Raw genomic sequence first — 22,592 nt, forward strand, 5'->3', positions numbered from 1 at the left:
ATATGCAGAATGTTGAAAAATTGTTAACATTTTACATGGAAAAATACTGCCCACTGTGTTTGCAATAACTACTAACATATTAACAAAACAATGTTTTGTGCAATTCTCAAAACTTTTTGGATGGGTGTTTTCAAATAAGTAATTTGTAAAAACTTGTAAAATGCAATTTTTTACATGTTTAGTAATAAATATTAACATAATACAGATATCTGGCATGTAGAAGATACTGTTTATAAATAAATAAGTAGCATGTAGTAATATGACAGAAAAGAGAGCTTCCTATGACTTTCCAAATTAGGAACAGAAAAAAAAAAATATTAGTGAAAAAATTAACTTAAATTACATATTTTTGTCTTAAATTTGTAAGTTAAAGGAAGCCCGTTAGTGTTTGGGTATCAACTAAATTTCAACACACTAAGAGGGAGCTGTAATACAAAACATCTCCCAGGTCTCCAGCACTTTTGGTTTATTAGTTATATTTCTTTTTTGCTCTCAACTGTTTTAAGAATTATTTACAAAATATACATTTTTCAAAGGGCGATAGCACTTACAAAAATTAAGATAAAATGAAAATACTTTATTTCTTTAACACTTACGACATAGAGTCTAATATATATTTTTTCCAGAGGAATTCATGAGCACAAGTAGACATGACCTGTATGATTTGAGATTAAATCACCCTAGAAAATGTAGGAACATAAATGATACAATGTCCCATGATTCAAAACACATTATAACTAGTAAAGGTGACAGAGACAACCAAAACCAAGAGCACTACACTTGCTTTTCTGAACTGTTACCAAACAATTGGCATCAAAAACTTTCACTGCACTCATGACTCTCTGTTCCTTTCTTATGCAGTTTAGTATGAATCCTTATGAGAATTTTAACTTTTAAATAAATTTACACAGTGTATAGTATTTACTGTTTATTTTAATCATATAAAATCAGTCAATTTAACACAAAAATGTGCTACATCTATAATACTGAACAAAATATTTTGTTTCATGTAATGTAACTTACATTACTTCACTTAAACCATTTCACAATGTAGAATGCTTCACTGCTTTATAACATTGAACTTAAGATCAAGCTGTAGCAGATAGAATGTCCACGGATTTACATAAATGGTCTGTGTTGAAAGCTATCTGCATATTGGCTGCACCTGGTAGAAGACCCAGTCTTCCATAAATGATGGTACAAAGGCCTGGTCACGTGTAAATTTCACTGGTACGGGAAGCTGTTTAAGTTGTGACTCAAACATACTGAGAGCACTTGGGCATGACACTCCATTGGCCTACAACAAGTTTTGACAGTGTAAAAACAATATTGATAATTTCAGTAAAGTCAATAAAACAAAGAGTAACAGTGTGAATGGCAGAACTGCAGCATCTGCTTAGTACATGACAAAACTGAAAAACTGTGATATATACAAAACAAAGACAATAGATGTATGGTTCTGAGTAACAATATATGTTCTTCACAAAAGAAAACAAATTTAGGATAAAAGTAAAAGTAGTGGATGAGGAACAAGTATTTTGGAATCCTTGGTATGCAGAAAAGATACAATAGGTTCAGGTATTATAAGTAATATCTTCTTACTTTCCTACTGCTCTAAACAATGAGATACAGGTTGCAGTTAAGCTAAATGATTGTCTTGTCATTTGTATATCTGTCCATCCTGCAGAAGCTGTTCAAATTTGTTTGTTGTAAGTGTACTTATTCTACTGCTATTTTGCTACTAATGTAACTGTTTGCTTAATATAAAAAATCTGATAGGTCAATTAAAGAGATTCACAATTATGGTATATTACAGTAGTTTCACTGTAAAATCTTTCATACTGGTTAATATATGGCAACACAATATCATTAGGAAGCATCCAATAAACAGGCTGAGAAAATTAATTAAACACACTCACACTCACACACACACACACACACACACACACACACACATGCATTTGCATAAGAGAGAGAGGGGGGGGGGGGGGAGGGAGAAGAAGGGTGGTGGTGGGTGGGAGAAGGAGTCAGGGCTAAGGCTAGGAATAGCAGAAACATACATGAGAAGCACAAAATAAAATGAAGAAAATGAATAATTAATTAAAATAAATACTAAATGATGGTCAGGAAGAAATGGGAAAATCTGAAACCAAAAAGGGGGACGGAAAAGGAAGAGGAGAATGGAGGAGCAGAGGCAGGATAGTTGAAAGGGGGCAGAGGCAGTAAGAAGATGGGGAATATTGACATTTCAGGTCAATGGATTGCAGAACTGTGAGATGTGCTGGTTTTAAGCAAGTGTACAATCCTGAGGCAAGGGCATGTCTCCTCCTTTAGGATCATGCCTTGTAAAACATTGTGGCATTCAAAAAAAACTTCAAGTTGAGAACATCTTTTCCTAATTAATAACTGATCTAATTTTCATCAAGTGCTTTGAGTGACCATTCTGTGTGTGTGCTTTATGCATGATTTTCAGTATGACTATTGCTTGAAGCTCATGGTGAAAACAATTAGGTTTTGTGTTGTATTAATAAAGAAAAATAAAACTGTCAGTCCAGCTGGGCCCAAGAAAACAGTCTATCAATAATGGTAAAAATATGTCATAAATAATAACATCTGCTAATATAGTTGTTAATGTTGTGAGTACTGGTATTAAATCTGCAATAGAGTCTCAACTTACATGAGTCATGTACTTTCCCGTTCGTTTTAGAACTTTGAATGAGATATTTAAAATTAGCCTGATGAAATCCCACAGTTCTCCTTGTGGTGTTGACGATAGTGGTATGTCAGTAAGGTCAGCAAACACATAGTCAAATTTCTTGCCTTCTTTGATGAATTTCTCAAGTACTTTTACACAGTCATCAACAATAATCTGTGAAAAGAAAAAAAATTACAAGTTAATGTGATCACAAAGCATACACTGGCAAATGCAAGACAGTCCCTACTTTGGAATGCTCAGACATGTTTGTGCTTGTGGCACCTCCAATGGAACGCATTTATGAACAGCATTTGATGCAATATTGTTTGTGTATGGAAGCTACTGACACTGTAGATATTAGTCAACAGTAAGTTACAAAAATAACTAAAAAAAAATGCAGACAGTATAATGGCAGTGGCAGCAGTGTTGTATAAGCATACAACAAATGTTAAAAATTGAACTGAGTGTTCAACATTGAACTCAGCTTAATTTGCCTATAGGCTGATAATTATCAGATATTATGAGATATATGGAGTTACGAAAGTAAAAAGTAATTAGTTATCCAAAACATTTACGACATAATAGTTATGAACACAACACTTCCTTGTATGGCAACAGCAACATATCTCCTAAATATGAAGCAACTTTGATGAGCATTTTCCCAATAGCAAGTTTGTAAGCCAGTTCTGTACAAACCTCATAGTTCTCTCCTTTATACTGATCTAGACAGTTACCACAACAAGAGCGAAGATGTTTCTGACATGCCTGCATCACCTGCTCATCAATCTGTAAAAAGAAGAAATTAACAGAGTAAAAGTTACAATGGACTAGTGAATTATTCATCAGGTTATGTGGGACCATGCCAGCCGAAGTTACTTCGACATGGAATGAGATAATGCATAGTTTACAGAATACTGGTTAAAAAATTTATAAATAAAATAAACTAAATAACTAAGAAACAAAAGCAAAAAATTGTTAGAGAGAGTACAAATAAATAACATATCTGAGAGAAAAATTTTCATCTACTGCAAGCAACTATTGTACACGGGTATGCCTCAACATAACATTCCAACCATGATTTAAAGACCTTTGTGTAGGAGACTTAACAAAGTGTTAACTAACAGCAAATTGTTTGTCCATCTTGCATTCACTGAATAAAAACTGCAGATTCATCTGAATGAGTCAATATTGTTAATAACAAATCCTATTGTGGTGTGTATGTACATGGATGGTAGAGGCAGAATTCCAGGACATCTAAACAAAGTTTGTAAACTGACACTGCAGATCTGTCTAACTTTTTATGGGCTAGTAATATTCTTGGTCAGTACACAAAGTTGCCCCAAAATATGATACCCCACAAGATAATATAGTGAAAGTAAGTGCTGTAAACAAGCCTTCAAAACATTACATGTCAGTGTCAGAAACAGTGGCGATATTATTTTTGTAGAGAAGACAGCAGCACTCAGTTTCTGTATAGTATGTCTAACATGATACTTGCAAGACAGCTTTCCATCAGCTGTCACTCTTAAGAATTTAAAATGGGCAACTTCACTGACTGTTTGACCAGCTGGAAACAATAAAATTTTGATTTCACAAGAGTTTAGCATTAAGTACACATTCCATTTTGATGTACTAGAGTGTTACTCCACTTTGTGAAAAACATGCACTGACGTTATCAAGAACTCAATACCCTGTTTCAGAGCATGCTCCACAAAATGACAGCTATGTTCTCGGTGTCTGTCTCACAACTTGTGCCATCTAGATTTTCCTCCAGATACTGCTTTCTTAGAACTCTGCAGCTGGGGACTGGTGTTACAATCTGTTCTTGATTATCGCTAACTACCTGGCCTTAATTTACATTTATTTCTTTGATCACAGCATTTCTTTTCAGCAACTGTTCTTTCCTTCACTTCTTTTTAGTTTCTATATCTTTTATTTTCTGACCTATCAGTTTTTCCCTGCCATCTACCTCTACCACATACAATGTACTTAGCTTTCTGCTCTTATCAACTCATGCATGATGTTATGTCAGTAATCTCTGTCTTACTTATTGCCCTATCATCCACCTTTTAACTCTCAGGTTTTCAACTGTTGTCCAGAGCAGTCCCCAACAATCAGTCTTTCCTTCTCATCCCATCTGGTAAGCCTACCCTGACCCAGGGTTCTGGGCAACCTTTCTGAACTCTCCGCATTTCTTAAACCTCACCAGTCCTTTTTCTTCATACCTGTTCCCACCCCTTTGACCCCTCTGCCAGAAGAAGGAGCCTCTGACTCCAAAAGCTTGCATATTTACTTAAGGTTTACTTATGTTTCCTTGTTCCATTGCTTGGTGAGTAGATTTTATCTATCCCCATTATGAATACTCAATTAGTTAGATTATTTACATTGCATTATATGTATTTCACAACACAACTAGTGTCATCTGCAAAGAGAATTTTCTTTGAATCATCTGTCTGATACATACCAAGAAAAGTAATAAACACAGAACACAACCCCTATGGCACCCAAGACTTTGCATAGGTCTCGCCCTAACAGGTTTGTTCCCTTGTCTGCATATCACATAAAACATCAGCTTAAAGTGCACACCATACAGCATTTCATTACAGTGTATTGTACTGTGAATAGATACTGTGAACAGACTGCAAACATAACTTTGTTCATCTTAATTCTCACTCTACAGAAAATTATTGTTATTTAATGAAGAACTACCAATTTAGTATCCAACGATAATCAGGCTCCCCCCCCCCCCCCTCCCCACCCCAGTCCCGAGTACTGATATGGAGGAAATATCAGGGCAAACAAACTTGGGCTTCATATTATGGCTGCAGTGTTCTCCAATAGAAGTCACTGCCACCATCACGGGCATGTCTAATAGGCCTGTCCACTGACATGACAGTGTCCTTAAATACCACAGCCCCACATTTGTCTGGCAGGTTTCACTATTCTCTGAAGCCTTTGATATGCACAAATGGAATCAGAGTGATTGGTCTAGCCTGTATTTATGCTTTTCAATTTGTATTGCTTCATGGGTGGTTTGCACAACCTAACCTTATGATGACATTCACTATGCTATATACTTTGCTTCTGGCTAGTCATTCACTTTGTGAAATCCACCATCAAGTACAGGAACTGCCTGTTTGTTCCACCAGTCACTGTGTCATTGCCAGTGTGATTTATCAAACTGCATCCTACCAATACTGAGTTGACAGAAACATGGCAATGAGGACTTTCTCAGCATGCAGCTATTCACTGGGAAACATGGCTCATGAGTTTCTATAGCTGTGGCTGCAATGGCTGCAGCTGCAGTAGCAACAACTGCAACAACAGCAAGAAAAGCAATGGAAATTCCAGCAACAATAGCAGGAATTTCTGCTACATATACTGCAAAATGAACAACAGCCTGTGGCTGTAGCATCATCACCTTCTTCTCAACCATCATTTGCTTTGATGAGGCAAATTAAAGTTGGGAGTTCTATTAACACAGTTTTGTTCTTCACTGCAAGGCAAGTCATGTAACTGACTTCAGTGTCACAATGGATCCTAACTGTGCTCTAATAACAAACTGTTTCAAGTGGTGCAGAAGTTACACATACTCTTGGACCCCTATACGTTGAGCTTTTTTCATGTTCATGGTTTGATGACTATCATCAAACCATGAACATGAAAAAAGTCACCAAATGCACACTGTTGCAACTAAGTCCAAATTTAACAGTATATGATTAGAATAAATAAACATACACAGTATGGTCTGTTGACAGTTTGCCTCAACAGGTTTAGCACACAAGTGGGATTTTTCATGAAAATAGTAAGGTGCGTAATATGCCGAATCATTACTCTTACGTTAGTATACATCTAGCTCCTGATATGGAAGTTAATGCAAAGGATTTAGAGCCATCTGTCTAATCCTGCTTGGCTATCTGAGTGGGTCATAACACAGCTTCTCTACATGGTAACCATCATTCAACCACTTCTAATGAAATTACATCTGGATCTATCATCTATATAATCTACACCAGGGCTTCAAATTTTTGTATTTAACATAGTTATCTACTAATATTTTGTTTTCTAATGAAAGTTTGCCTTGAAAAACTTATTACCAAAAACAGAGTGTGACAAAAAATTTTAATGGTCACTGTAATAAAAAGAATAAACTAGACAGTAATTGTGAATACATACCTCTACCATTGTAACAAACTTTGGTTTCTCTTTCAAAAGTTCCCATAAAAGAGCTCCATCTCCTCCACCCAAAATAACTATCTCTTTTCCTTCATAATTTTCCTTCCCTCGCTGCATTAATGTTTCTGTGTATATCAGATCACTTTCAGCCAAATCTGTAGACAAAATATAAGTAGATTATTAGATTGACTCATTCCACGCACCACACACACACACACACACACACACACACACACACACAGATATAATGTACACAAATAAATATGAAGATTACTCACTCTGATGTTCATCCAGAACAAGTAAATTTCCAAGTGTTCGAGAATGCATAATTCTTATTCTCTGATAAGGCGAAGTAGTTTCATATACAATACTGTCAATGTCATATTCCAAAATACGGTCATCTGTAGATAAACAATTTCAAACACATTACAAAAGCCTAAATATGTTTATAAGGGATTCACGTGCTACAATTCAACTGTATGGAATTTTATGTCCATGGAGCTGAATGCAGTTGCCAATTACATAATGGAAATTTTGATTCAGAACTTAAAGTACTCATAAAATACAAGAATAACCTATTATAGCACAAAACAGTATAAAATGTTTTCATCAAGTGATAATAAAATAAGGGTAAAGCATTTTTCTGAGCCAACAATGCTCCTAACATTTTCATTTCACCATATACTGAGGCAAAATGACTTTTTAAAAGTGAAACTGCAGTGTGTACATTTTAGCAGTATTTGAGAGCATTTGATAGAGAAGTCTATTGATACGATGTTGGCTGTGGTTTGCAGTAAAATATTTCAGAAAAAGACGCAAGGGATGCTCACTATGTGTAGGTGAAGAAGAGCATCCATGAGTGCTTTAAAAAGAGGGGTGACAGTGACATTACACTAGTTGTAGTCTGCAGTTAAGTATTTCATAAAGACACACAAGGAATGTGTAATGTATTAAGACCAACCAAATCAGCACAGGTCCTCATATTTGACCCAGTTGTCCACTTCTACCAACAAGAAAACTTTCACTGTATACCACAACAAGCACTATACCACTGTATTCCTCTTGTAAAGGATTCTCAAATTCTGATAAAACATAGTCCTTTTAAATAAGCAGTATTTGTTTCACAATATTTTTAAGGGAAAAAAAAAAATGTTATGAGCACTATCGTGAAAGCCAAATGCTCACTGGCTAACAAAGTAAAATTTGTCCATAGATTTTTTGATATGTTGACAGTCCTGGAGAGATTCCAAATTAACAACATGGATTATGCACATCTCATTGCTGTATACTGCTACTAGTGCATGTGAGTGTGCCGAGTGTAGTGTCACCGCATGTATGTGTTTGAATTGGTCACCAACTGTATCAGCTTGAGCCAGCTGCCGGAGACTGCCTGTCTAAGTCATGCGCATGGTGTAGTCTCCACCGCACCATTTGCCAGTGGCTTGCACATGTATATGTGCAGAGCAGCTCTCATTGACTCTCTTTTATGTTCTTACAATTGTACTATTCACATCAGTGCTCTGTGCCTTGTTATGTGGGGATCAGTGAGAGTCTGATTTCCATTACTGTTCAGCGGTTCATAAATAAAGTCATATCTGTGTTACTTGGACTGGTTTTGTGTATTTCTTGGTTACTACGTGACTGGCGATGATTTTGGAATGGTTTCTGCATGTGCAATCTTTAAGTGCAGTTTCATCACATTTATTCATTATGCACACCGTGCGACCACCTCTGATTGAACAGCTTACTTTGGCTGCAACCATTTTGTCAGGTTCCGTAAACAGACGGGGTACATTCCACCAATCTATCCACCTACTTTTCCTCCACATTATGATTCAGCCAAGGTCTGGGAAGCTTACCAAAAAAAAAGACTCAGGCAGCATTTTTTGGCTTTCAGTGTGATAGACTCGAATTTGTGCAAAGCCTTCTTCCTCTTGTGGAATCCACCTAAGGTGTATCAATTACTGTGTAAGCTTGCCCCTTTACAAGATCCATCAGCTCTTACTTATGATCACATATGCAGTTTATTGTCCTACTACCATCACAAATGAATGCATCTCATAGTGGTGTGAGATACACCTCCTGGACCAAACCGTATCAAACCTCAAATGCTTAAATATCTATCAGTGGATAACCAGTGCCATCTCCTTGCCATCTTCAACCACATCTGGAGCAATGGCAAATTATCACTGCAAGTGGAAAAAATGCTTTACTCTTACTTTATTATCACATTGCAAGTATCATTGTTCCAGTGCTAAAACCAGGTAAGAACCCACTAGATATGGATAGCAATCATCCTATTAGCCTCACCACCATTCTGTGCAAGCTGCTTGAACATATGGTGACCGGCAGTTGTGTTGGCCCTTTGAGTCTCAGAGCTTTCGGGCTCTGTCCCAGGGCACCTTTTGCCAAGGTGGTTCCACGACTGACAGCTTGTCGTACCTAGAGTCTAACATATGAACATCCTTTTCCTGCCGTCATCATCTTATTGCCATCATTTCTGATCTGACGAAAGCCTATGCTACCCCTTGGCAACACCACATCCTCACTACACTACGTGAGTGAGGTCTCTGGGACCTTCTCCCAATTGTTATACAGAACTTTCTATCACTCCACATCTTCTGAGCTCAAGTCAGTGCTTCACACAGTTCCCATTTCATTCAAGAGAATGGTGTCTTGTAGGGCTCTGTACTGAGAGTACCTCTCTTTTTAGTGGCCATTAATGGTCTAACAGCAGCTGTGGGGTCCTCAACATCACCTTTTTTATGTGATCACGACTTTTGCATTTTCTTCCACTCATCTACTATTGGTGTGGCTAAACATCGACTACAGGGAGCCACACTAAAGATGCACACATGGGGCCTCACCCACTGCTTTCAGTTTTCCACTGCCAAGACTTACGCCATGCACTTCTCTCACCATTGTACAGTTCCCCTGCACACACAGCTTTATCTCAATGACCATCTCCTTAATGTAGTGGACTATTATCACTTTTTAGGCCTCATCTGTGATGCTAGCTTAATTCAACTTCAACATCTTCATTAGCTTAAGCAAAAGTGCTGACAGCACCTTAACATTCTTGGGTGCCTGAGTCACACCAAATGGGGTGCAGATCGCCCTAAATAGCTGTACAAAGCCTTTGTACAGTTCTGTCTTGACCGTGGGAGCCTGGCACTGTGGATGGTTGCCCCTATACATCATTGTGGAGTTCGACTTGTGACAGGAGCTCTCTGAACAAGCCCAGTGAACAGCCTACTTGTGGAAACTGGGATTCTTTCATTGCGTATCAGGCGACAACTGCTTGCCAACGATACTGCACATGTTCGGAGTTTGCCTCAACATCCACATTACTGTCTTCTTTTCCCTAACAGCAGCCCAGATCAGGGATTAAAATTGCCATCTGTGTCTGGTCCCTTCTCACTGAACTCAAGTCTTTCCCTCAATTACCTTTTCTCTGGGTCCACTCACATACTCCTCGATGGTGTATACCTTGACTACAGCTTTGTCTGGACCTATCACAAGTCCAAAAAGACTCAGTTCATCCTGCAGCCCTCCATCACCTACTTCCCTCTATTCTTGACACATCCTAGAGTTCAGAAGTAATTTACACAGACGGCTTGATGGTCACATTGGGTTCGCTTATGCTTATGCAGGACGTACTGAACAGTGCTCCTTGCCATATGGCTGTAGTGTTTTCACTGCAGAGCTGATAGCCATCTCTTGTGCTCTTGAGTACATCTGTTCCTTCTCAGGGGAGTCCTTCCTCATTTGTAGTAATTCCTTGAGTCCCTTATAAGCTCTCAACCAGTGCTATACTCACATCCTCAGCATCCTCTGGTAATGGTGATCTATGGTTCCATTTATGTCCTTGAACAACATGGATGGTCAGCAGTCTTCATATGGACCCCAGGACACATTGTAATTCTGGGAAATAAACTTGCCGACAGGCTAGCCAAAGAGGCTACTCATAAATGGAGTCCGGAGATCGGCACACCAGAAAATGATCTCCAATTGGTATTATACCATAAAGTTTTTGGTAACTGGCATACTGAATGGCATTAACTATGCCCAATACATTACATGTTATAAAGGACACAACAAATGTGTGGAGATCACCCACAGAGTCACTCGCAGGGACCCCATTGTCCTTTGCCGACTCTACATTGACCATACTTGGCTGACTCATGGTCATCTGCTCCGTCGCAAGGACCCAGCCCAGTGTCACTGCAGTTCTCAATTGACAGTGGTCCACATATTGTTGGACTGTCCCAATCCTGGTGCCCTGAGGCGGACTTTTAGCCTCCCTGATGTATTACCTATGGTGGTAAGTGACAATGCCTCAATGGCTGATATAGTTTTAAGTTTTATTCAAGAGGGCAGTTTTTATGACTCAATCTAAGGGTAGGTGTCTGGCCTTCTCACTCAGGCTTTCACCCTACCTGTATTTTAACTTTTCCTCATTTGGTCTGGTGCCATCTGTTCTGACTTCACCATCTGTGTTTCTCTTGCATTGTGATATTAGGGTGAAAATTTTAATGTGCTGCAGAATGGTTGGCTCATCCCTTTTTTAGTCTTGCAATCTGCCAGCCCAGGGTGTCTGATATATTGTTTTAAAACCTTCCATCGTTTCTTCCTTATAGTTAATGTTTTCCATTTTTGCTTGCTACTTTCATTTTCTCCTTCGGTGTGGTTACACACTTAGTTTTACACATTTTGTTCCTTCCCTGTATTTCAGGTGATAGGATTCTTTTGGAGTATGATTTTAATCCTTGACCTGTTTGACTAAGAAAAACGGCACTAATGAACATGTTGTTTAGTCCCTTTACCCTACAAACTAATCAACCAACTACAGCGACAGGAGTTGAATTATACTGATATTGCAAGAAACCAAACCAGTCATACAGGGCCTGGGCAAGTGTCAATACATTACTGATGCCTGTAATAACTCTTACACAGGCCAATGGTGTGCAACATAATTATCTGTTAAGTCCAGAGAAGATACTGCACTAGAAGGCAAATAGCACAATTTTCTGAAGTTTCTCTGGCAGTGGATGATCAAATTGAAGCATGAGGCAATGTGGCACTAGTGTCAGAAGATGTGCCCACCAGGATGACAGCTGGTGTGAGGAAGCGGCAGTGGCAACATTAAACATGCGGGCCAAATGCTGAGTTGAACAAGGTCAGCCCAAGCAGCCTCAATTGACATAGTGTCAACATTCTCTGTCTCCCAAGTTATTTATCGAATTAAGTGTTTTTCATTGAGTTATCCGGCTACAGCTCGACACAACTGCTGCAGTAACGTTACGGAATCCCCAGACCTATGACACCAGTCATGCAGAAGGACCTCAGTTACACCAATGTGGAAGCTCACCAGTTATAACAGGAGGCTCATCAGTTATAACAAACAGAACATTGCCATGTTGCAACAATTTATGGTATCTACCTCTTACAAATCAGTGGTTTGCTCCATAATATTTGCTGGTGCCAGGTTACTTGTAATTTGCTGATGCCAGTTTTGAGAAATTATTCAGGATGGAGACATTTCAGGCATTTGGACTTTCTATCACCAATGCTGTTCACCTTGTGTCCAATCAGGTACAGTATTCTCAGTTGTAAATATTGTGTGAGGAGAGTCTAATTTCCATTACTGTTCATGAATCAAGCCATTATTTGGGTTACTTGAACCGTCTTCATGTATTACTTGGCTACTACACTCATATTACCTGCACTCCAGTAGGAAAACAGGAATCCAGTGGAGTAATGTACAGAAACATATCAGCAAGATAATGACAATACCTGAATGTGGTATGTTATTGCCTTCCAGTCACTAATCTTTTATCCTCTTTGAGCACAAAGAACACTGTACAAAATAAGAACTTGCAATATGAAATTTAAAAAATGAACATTAACTACAATTACAATATGGGAAGTCCTGAATGGAAACAATGGAGGGACTACAGGTAACCACTTATGATGTATTTAACGCCTAAAGCTATCAAAATCCATTTAAACAAAATGGAAACAACCTCCAACTCCCTCTCATTCTCACTCTACATTCACGGCCTCACCTCTGCAGTCTTTATCATCTTCTGATCTCACCTCCCTCTCCCAGTCAACTCCTCCACTTGACTGTGTGTACCTGCAGCCCACCTGTCTGTGCACAGGTGAGCTCACAAATTTCACATTTCCATTCCATCCCCTTGCTGTCTTCCTAGCCTGGCCCCCTTCCCTCCCCTTATCCATCTCTACCTTTCTTGATTTACTATTCAATCAAAAGAATGAGCAATTCTTAACTCTTTGGATTATACACCTCTTCTTTAAACTTGCTTTGTTTTTTTTTGTGTTAGCAATTGCTGACAGTGCAGAAAGAGATGATTGCCTGCTTATGGCATAAAATATAATATGACACGACCTTCACACAAATGGCCTCCCTATTCATTCTATGAGAGGCAATCAAATGAAAACTGAACACCTGCTATAATGTGACCATGGACTGGTTCCATTAAAAAGTAATCACTGCAGGCATTAAGACATTTATTCTACTGGGAGCCGATATGATTAAATCTTAGCCCGACTGAAACCGATGTCCACGCATGTCTTTCTTAAGGTCACCAAAGATGTGAAAATCATGTGATAAAAGATTAATCACCAAACTTTAGTGTTTGTCCAACTGTCAGTGAGGGGCATGTGTTGTTGTGCAACAGGATAATTCCGTCCAACAGAATTCCTAGGCCCTCTGACTCTACGCCACGTTGCTGCTTCTTCCGCGAACTGACTGTTGTTCCACACTTAAGGAACTTGACGAACAGAGGAAGCATCCTGTTGCACAATAACATCCACTCCCACACTTTCAATTAAACAAAAGATACACTTCGACAATTTGCTTGGACAATACTGCAACATCCTCCATACAGCCTGGATCTTTCATTGTGTGATTTTCACTTCTTTCATGACCTTAAGAGAGACGTGCATGGACTTCGGTTTCAGGCTGATGAGGAATTGATCATCATGCCTCCCACTGGGATAAATGTCTTGATGTGTATGGCAATTACTTCTGAATGGAACAATTCCATTATCAAGTTGTGGTGGGTGTTTGGTTTCCATTTGACTGCTCCTTCTATGAGAGTGTTGCAGTATTCAGGAACAAGTACAAGAGCATACAATATTGACAATATGTGTACAACTGAAAATGCACATTCTTCATGGATTCCCACTTTCCACGCAGTATTCACTTTCATTTTCTGGTCGTTACTTGCTATCTCCTTGTGAACCATGCTTTGTTAGCACTATTTGCACCTGGGTAAGAATGTATGAACTATTTCAATAGTCACTGGTGCAGATATGGAAAAGTGATGACACTTGCACTGTAACTGATTGATATGCTAGTTGTTCAGTCTTTTTCCAGAAAACAGACTTGATTGAATTTGAATCATTATTATTTTTCACCAGACAAATATTTGTTGCATTTTGTTATTCTATCAACTAGGCCTACATCTTATGCAGAATTTTTTCATAATAAATTTCAGATATTATTCTCTTGCTGGGAAAAACATAATGTGAAGGCAAGGACTGCTAAAGAATAGATTGACTAATAATGATCGAAAATTTATTGAGAAATGGTATACTGCATAATATGAGGTTGTTTTTTAAAGATAGTGAACTAGTTCCAAAAATGTAGCTCTTTTACATGTTTGAAAACTGCTAGTATCTCATTTTGTTTCTATACTTCATACATACATTCTTACTGAAGGGAAAAATTTGTTACTGTATTCTAGAATTTAAACACTCAGTCAGTAATAATAAGGCACATGTGAAATAAGCTTACCTGCTGCTGTGAAGTATCTGTCGACAACAGCTCCAAGTTCTATGGCCGGAAAGGCATTGCTCCTTTTGCCATGACATTTCTTGATTAAACTTTGCTCAAGTTTCCGAATACACTGGAATAAAGAATATTTCAACTGAAATTACTGCTCTCCTAAATAACATTAAAATTATAGTTTTTGGAAAGTTAGTTTCAAGGGATTGCTGCAGAAATGAAAATTGTGCACTAGCTCATGTGTTGGAAACATTCTACAATATGTAGCATTGTACTCTGGCTTGGAACTGAAGAGATGATTAAATCAAATCAAATATTTTTACAAGTGGAGCTCAACCAAGATATTCATACTAGAATCTATTCTGAAATCTATATATTTCTGATATACACTTTTTGACAGTAAGTCTATCTTATAAAACTTTACTCGTTCCATATCCCACAAGGAGTGCTGGTTAAAACGTATGACTCATAATCCGGGGACAAAGGATCATATTCCTATTCGGCCATCCAGATCCAGGTGTTTCAGGGTTTCTTTAAATCATTCTAGGCAAATTCTGAAACGGCTCCTTCATTAACTAAGTTAATGGAACTCATATCAAATCAGAAACAATAAAAAATAAAACAGCACCAACACTGGTACTGTGACAGTCTTGATTGCAGCTGTCTTGACCCGTGTTATTGGGTTGATGGTTGTATGTGACCACTGTATAGATAAACATCATATACACGTAAAAAACAGCACTTGTACAGAAGAGTATTATCATCTCTCTTATGCCAAAAATGCAGATGTGCCAAAATAGTGATTCTGAATTAATCAGGAAGTTTAATTTTTTGTGTTCCTTGCTATGGAAAAATCTTGAATATGATTAGTTGTGATAGTGTTGAAGAAAGTCCAGTATCTTCAAAGTTCAAAAGAAATATACTTTGTAGTGCCATAACAACGAATGTAGCACATTCACCATTTTGACACTCTGCTGACTCATACCGCGTAACATCAAAAGGATGAATGTGGCAAATCATCCTCTTGGTGCTGCACTGAATGCTCTCACTTCACTGTGCAAGTACAGATGTTTTACATACATCGATTAGATCTACCAACAAATTTTATTATGTGCAATTACAATTACATGTTTTGTCATTATTTGTGTCATCTCATGCATAACAATGTATTGAGACAGGGGCGATTCTAGAAGTCGGTCAAGGGGGGGGGGGTCTTAGGGGGGGAGAGGGGGTTTGGGGGACTGGAATCTCACTTAACTAAAGGAGAGTTGGTGTCTTCCACTGACAAACTGGTAAAATTTGGTTTTGCATAAAGCAGTTTTTGGTAACCGTTTTGGAGTTCAAGGTAAAAAATGTGTATTAATAAATAATAAGATGCCCATTTTAAGTTAAATGATATTTATTGGTTTAGATAGTAAGCTAAAAAGAATTGAATCTGTTGGAGTAATATATTTACTGATTTCTTAAGTCATTTTATCCACTGCAATATGATACTCCATTGGGCGGGGGGGGGGGGGGGGGGCGCTATAGCTGTTCATTTATCTATTCAGTTCATTACAGCAATTATAAATGATGTTATCTCTCATAGCTAAAGAGCACACCATTATTTTCAGAAAAAGTGTTCAATTTCATAATTCAGTCATGAGAAATATGAACATATTTTGCACTCTTATATTTAAATCTGAAAAAAAGAACTTTGTTCTTTAGATGGTCACAGGTATATTGAAAAATTTCAGCATTCAGACTGTATTGAAACAAACAGCTCTGGTGATGACTGAGTTGTTAATTGGGGCAATAACATCAGTAATATAGATACATGCAACCAAGATGAAAGGAACCTACGCAAAGATGTAGTAGAAGAAGATGAAGTAACATTCTTTATGAACCCACTGAGATTTTCATCACTCATACCTGCTCTGTATCAAGAATAATGGCATACACCAACGTTTTATGTTAGTAGGTATAGACCACCAAATCAAGAAGTATGTGTTTTAAATAACAAGGAAAGGTCAGATGAACAAAACCAGTTTGTTGCAAATCATATGCAAAAATGGCCAAGAAGCGATTAACAAAAAATATACAAAGTAGCTAAAAGTATTTGCCTCAGAGCAAACTGCCATGACATTTTCATACCTACCTTAAATGTGACTGTAGTTATGACAGAAGTACTCTTTCAAAATGCTGTGATGGTATGTTAAGCAACACCAGTGTGTCAGACACCAACTACATACGCTGTCAGAGCGTATGGTGATCATATATGCCAGCACCTCTTGAGTTATGCTACCACATCATTAAGATCTCCACCTGTGGCTGATATCAATGGGGCCAGGCTGGTGGATTAATCGTTCGCAATGTAAGTGGACAAAAAAAGAAGGTATTTTAATTCAAGCCTGAGTATTACTGTAAAAGAGGCCCTACAATGTCAAATACGAAGAGGATGAATGCAAACATGAATGTCGATTCCCACACACATATGAAAAAACTTTCAATTTCTAAAGCAAAAATTAAGAACCTGCTCACTACATGCAAGAAACAGTTGATTCCAAAGAAATCCCATTCACATTATCATTGTCCATTGAATGGTGGAAATGGTGGGAATATGTTAGCAGAAGATCTTGTCAAGAACTAGAGAAAATTCTGTTCCTACATAAAATTGCTGATTGCTTCTATCCAGTCACTTGCTGACCAGTCTGATGTGGCAGTAGAAGACAGCAATGGGAAAGCTTAAGTTTTAAATTTCTTGTTTAAGAGATCATTCACACTGAAGGATCATACCAACATATTATCATTCGACCATCGTAGAGACTCCTGGAGGACATAGTAGCAGGTGTCCCTGGCTTAAAGAAGTAGCTGAAAGAGTTGAAAGCAAATAAGTCGCCAGTTCCAGATGAAATCCCAATTCGGAGGGGATCAAACAGCAAGGTCATCGGTTCCATCAGATTAGGGAAGGAGGGAAAGAAGTCAGCCTGACCTATCAAAGGAACCATCCCCACATTTGCCTGAAGCAATTTAGGGAAGTCATGGAAAACCTAAATCACGGTGGCCAGATGTGGGTTTCAACTGCTGTCCTCTCGAATGCAAGCACAGTGTGCTAACCACTGCACCACTTTGCTCGGTTTCATTGTATAGGTGTTTGGGGAAGAGGGGTTATGAACACTTAGTAGTTAACCATAGTATTCAGTTTAAAGATTGTGACACTGAGGCTTGCACTAACACCATAGGAGAATTTTTGGGGGGCAATTAAATCTGCTATAGGGAGAGTGAAGATGCACTCTTCCAACCTGCAATCTCATTTAGATTAGTATCTCCCTGGCAGAAGATAATTTCTGACAATTTTTGTGTTTTTCATGTTTTTTTGAGAGCTATGGTGAGGATGTACATGCCCAAGGTGGTTAGTTGAAGGCATCTGATTCGTCTGTGTGTGTAGGGGGGGGGGGAGGAGGAAGGTGGGGATGAGGTTGTGGGTATTGTTGGCAGCTTTTTGTTTTTTTGTAAGGTGTGATTGATTTTTGTTTTCACTTTTTTTTTTCTTTGTGGGTTTTGCTTTTGGGAACAGTATTGAGTGGGCTGGGGTTGGATTGTGAGTGGGAGGTTGATGGCGTTTATGGAGATGATTTGTGGAGGCTTTTGTTGGTAGGTAATTTTTGTTTTGGTTTTGTTCTACAGTAAAATGTAAATGTCGTGAGACTAGGGCCTCCTGTTGGGTAGACTGTTCACCGGGTGCAAGTCTTTCGATTTGACACCACTTCAGCAACTTGCGCTTTGATGGGGATGAAATGATGATGATTAGGACAACACAGCACCCAGTCCCTTAGCGGAGATACCTCCGACCCAGCCGTGAATCGAACCCGGACCCTTAGGATTGATATTCTGTCGTGCTGACCATTCAGCTACTGGGGGCAAACTATTCTACAGTAATTGTGATGCTTTGTCTATTTTATATTCATGGTATTTCAGCTGCATTTTAAATATTCAAGTCAATATGGGCTTCTTTCGGTTTTCGAGTATTGGCTTCGGCGGTGTTTTGTGAGTTATGTACGTGTATGAAGTTTAAGGTTGTGGTCTTTTTATTTGTGGTTTGCCAGTAGATATAGAGAACTACGTTTGAGTTGTCTAAGTCAAGGGAAATGTGGTGCTTTGGTATCGTGGGCTTCGTTTGAGTTATATAGGTCGAGTGAAGTGTACGATTCCTGTTGGTTTTGTGGCTGTAGAGTTTCTCTTATAATATTTGTTTTGGCATGGTGTGGTGTTTCGTATTGTTTTATATTTAGCTTGTCCCCGCCGTAAAACTACTTCCCGCGGTTGTCCCATTAATTTCATTTGGTTGTCCCGTTAGTTTCATTTTATTGTTGAAGTGAGACGTTCTTGTGCCGCTTTTATTTTGTTACCGTTTGTTGGCATGCGTACGTAGCAACGGTATCGTCGCCATTTTGTACACTCTGCAAGTTGACGTTTCCGCCATAATGATCGGTTGTCCCGTTGGTTTCATTTTATTGTTGAAGTGAGACGTTCTTGTGCCGCTTTTATTTTGTTACCGTTTGTTGGCATGCGTACGTAGCAACGGTATCGTCGCCATTTTGTACACTCTGCAAGATGACGTTTCCGCCATAATGACGACGTCACAGCTCAAAGCAGACGGGTGGAATCGGACGCTTCCCTACTGCTGTGGTTAGGTTGCGGTCCCAGGATTACTTTCATTTAGTGGTACTGCTTATAATGGAAAGCTGACTAAAACCAGAAATAAGTACTTCACATCTACACTTTACAAGCCACTGTGAAGTTAATGACAGAGGGAACTTCCCTCTTGTACCACGTATTGGTACACCTAAATTTTCATTTAAAATGGAATATATAACAGAAAGACAGGTTAGATGCTGATGGCGGTAACATACCTATTTCGCTAGATATAAAGAGTACAGCACATTACCTATGGAAGACAGGTGTTCTGGTTTCAATTCTGGACCAGCCAGCCGACAGTTTTAATTTACTGATCAGTAATTTGAATTGACACAACATCGTTGGCAGAAGATCTAGGTAGATATGTTTATTCATCCCATCAGAAAGATTTTCGTTCACTTATAGTACTGCTCCTTTATAAAGCACATGTAAAGTGTGTTACTGTAGGTACTACCTGCACGTAGTTTTGTCGTGTTTGCGTTGCTGACGGTGGACAATGCAGTATGAAAAGTGTTCTCTGTGAGCGTTCCATTGGTCTTGAATAGCAGCAGGGGGCAGCCAAGCTTAATGACCCAGTTCAATGGAGGGAACATCAGTAACACCGCGAAATCCGTCTGTTATGTGAAACATTGTGGGGAGGTTTGAGATTTAACCCACAACAAGAGCTTTATGGCAACACCTCTTCTTACCTTGGTGACTGAACGATCCATGCAACATGCAAATAAAAAATTACCAAAAAACATAACTGGCTTTGAAGATTCCTTTCAGTATCAGTATCATTTTAAGTCTAGACCGAACACCAACACGTTGGCGACCTCCCTCGACTACCGTTTACATTTTGAGTTCAAAAAACAAGAACAGAAATTAAACTTTACTGGAGAACTCACCTCAAAATTGAGAAGTGGTTTCTCGTTGTCCTCCTTGTAATACTCGATAGCACAAATCACACCACCCGCCGAAAAACATTTGACACTCACTATAGAGTCTCTATCCGCTGTATACACTGATACAAAGATGTCACCAACTTGCATACTTCTCTGAAACTTCAATAACGGAAGGTAATCGCCTAAGACACTTTCCACGTTGTCCAGTAACGTTTTCCGTTCATCTGCAAATACAACCGTAACCAAAATATTAAAAACGTAAAATTTAACTCTATAATCTTTTCATTGCTGCACTATATTGTTTAAAATAACGATAACTAACTACGAGAGGTGGTCATAAAACTTTAATTATCACCACAAAAAAATTAAGTTACGTAATTAGTTATTTGTTTGTTTGCAGATACAAGTCTGCAGTCTTGGTACACACTGAAATCACTGCGCTACAGGACGGTAGTAAGCAAGAACAGAGGCTGCACGAACAGGCGCAGCACATTATTGTAGTGGAGTATCGAGCGGTAATTCGTTTCCGGCAGCAGCGGAAATGCTATAGCTTTATCAGATCAATACAGATGGCTAAAGAAAGTCATCTGGATCGACATAGCCACAACATTTCGGGTGCTGCAGCTAAAAACAAATCGTCGCACGACGCTTCACTTTAATAACGACCTGTGCCATTCTCCTTTGTTTCCTCTAGCGGCGTGTTAAGGTACTGTGGCAGGGGAATATCAATGTACACCACGGCTGCAAACTTAACGTATCGTTTTAATTTTTATTAGATCACAATTAAAACTTTATGACTACAACCCGTACTGTGTTATCGCAGCATTTGAAATGTATCTTTAAAAATAGCGCAATTTACCTTCATTCGTAGTGCACGAACGGTTGACAGAGAAACCTACAAGGATGGTGTCGACGGGCATGTTGGAGAGACTGGCTCGGTAACATGTAGACCCTGCTATATATCTGCCCTCCACGCGGCGCAACGCATCGGGCGTGTTGCAACACAAGGAAAACCGAGGAAGTATATTTCTTCGTGATCGCCAGGTACATCCCCGGTTTTGTTTGCAGGTATGCTTGCTGAATCTTGATTGTTACATAACGCTAGAGAATTGCAACCCACTCCGTTATATCCACAGCAGTTATATTCTCTTACAGTGGTAATTACTGCTTCCTGGAAGTCATCGAGAAGCAATATCTTCATGATAAACAGTATACTTCTGTTTTAAATTTCAAGGATGAGTCTCGCTCCCCTACATATCTTAAGCTGTATGTTTTCCCGTGGGTGGCTCTAAACGATTGACAACAATACGAACGCTGCACAAATGTGTGTTCCATATCCGCTCCTAAACTATTGGACAGATTTCAACCAAACTTAGTACACGTATCCCTTAGTGTCTGGCAACAATCGCTGTCGGCGTAACAACCACCTGCCTGTCATGCGTCGGGAGATATGACGTCATAAACAATGAGATGCGTGAAAAACGGCCGCATCATGTATCATGTATGACGTTTAAATTTGTTACTTCTGTGCTGAGCCGGCCGTGGTAGCCGAACGGTTCTAGGCGCTTCAGTACGGAACCCCGCGACTGCTACGTTCGCAGGTTCGAATCCTGCCTCAGGCATGGATGTGTGTGATGTCCTTAGGTGAGTTCGGTTTAAGTAGTTCTAAGTTCTAGGGGACTGATGACCTCGGATGATAAGTCCCGTAGTGCTCAGAGCCATTTGAACTTCTGTGCTGCTAACTCAATTCACAGTAAATGTCGCAGACAGTATCTACATTTGCAGCTAAATGTAGCTATAAAAGTAAATCTTGTTACCATACATAGATCATGAGATATGACGTCAGCAATACTGACAAGGGGAGGCCAAGACCCTGGGATCACAGATTTACTTCAAACTTTGTACACATTTCGTAGGTCATTAAAACAACATAATGTGCCAGTAATAAGGTGCACTACTCTGGCAATTCCGAGAAAATCTGTGTTAGTGATGTATCTGTGTGTAGGTGCCGGACGTTAAGAGTTCATGGTGGACAAGTGGTTACCGTTCGTGCTACTCCCACTCACACACTATTTTTAATCCATAATTTTGCACCACTGGTCACATTATTTAATTTATATGACATTTGAGAGGTAATATAATTTTAAAAATCCACGTGTAAGTGCAAGAAGTTTTGGAGAATTTCATGTTATTGGAGTACTTACTATGTTTAATTAAATTTAATTATTAGAACAACATGTTAATAACTATCGACAAGTAAACGAAGAAATGCATAGACTCTTCCTAAAAATGTGTACCTGTCGTGATTTGTGAAATCCCGCTCACATGCAATCTGGTAAGGTAC

General features: G+C 38.9%; 2 protein-coding genes across 3 annotated transcripts in view; one reads left to right on the forward strand and one right to left on the reverse strand.

The window, feature by feature from the left end:
- LOC126203827 (palmitoyltransferase app-like) overlaps positions 1-22,592 on the forward strand; it is a 395,567-nt gene that overhangs the window by 206,259 nt on the left and 166,716 nt on the right. The window lies entirely within an intron of this gene.
- Positions 319-21,250, reverse strand: LOC126203828 (spermine synthase-like). 2 transcript variants are annotated; one of them, XM_049938198.1, is made up of 8 exons: positions 21,108-21,249; positions 20,252-20,472; positions 14,697-14,808; positions 7,150-7,272; positions 6,872-7,026; positions 3,392-3,481; positions 2,678-2,869; positions 323-1,297 (listed from the first exon to the last, which is right to left on the reverse strand). In XM_049938198.1, exons 1-8 carry the CDS (start codon positions 21,166-21,168, stop codon positions 1,145-1,147), a joined length of 1,107 nt encoding a protein of 368 aa, XP_049794155.1. In that variant the 5' UTR covers positions 21,169-21,249; the 3' UTR covers positions 323-1,144. The 2 variants fall into 2 exon arrangements, with proteins under 2 accessions (XP_049794156.1, XP_049794155.1); XM_049938199.1 differs by lacking the exon at positions 7,150-7,272 and having other exon boundaries at positions 319-1,297; positions 21,108-21,250.

Source organism: Schistocerca nitens, chromosome 9 (genome assembly GCF_023898315.1).
Source record: "Schistocerca nitens isolate TAMUIC-IGC-003100 chromosome 9, iqSchNite1.1, whole genome shotgun sequence".
NCBI classification, from domain to species: Eukaryota; Metazoa; Arthropoda; class Insecta; order Orthoptera; family Acrididae; genus Schistocerca; species Schistocerca nitens.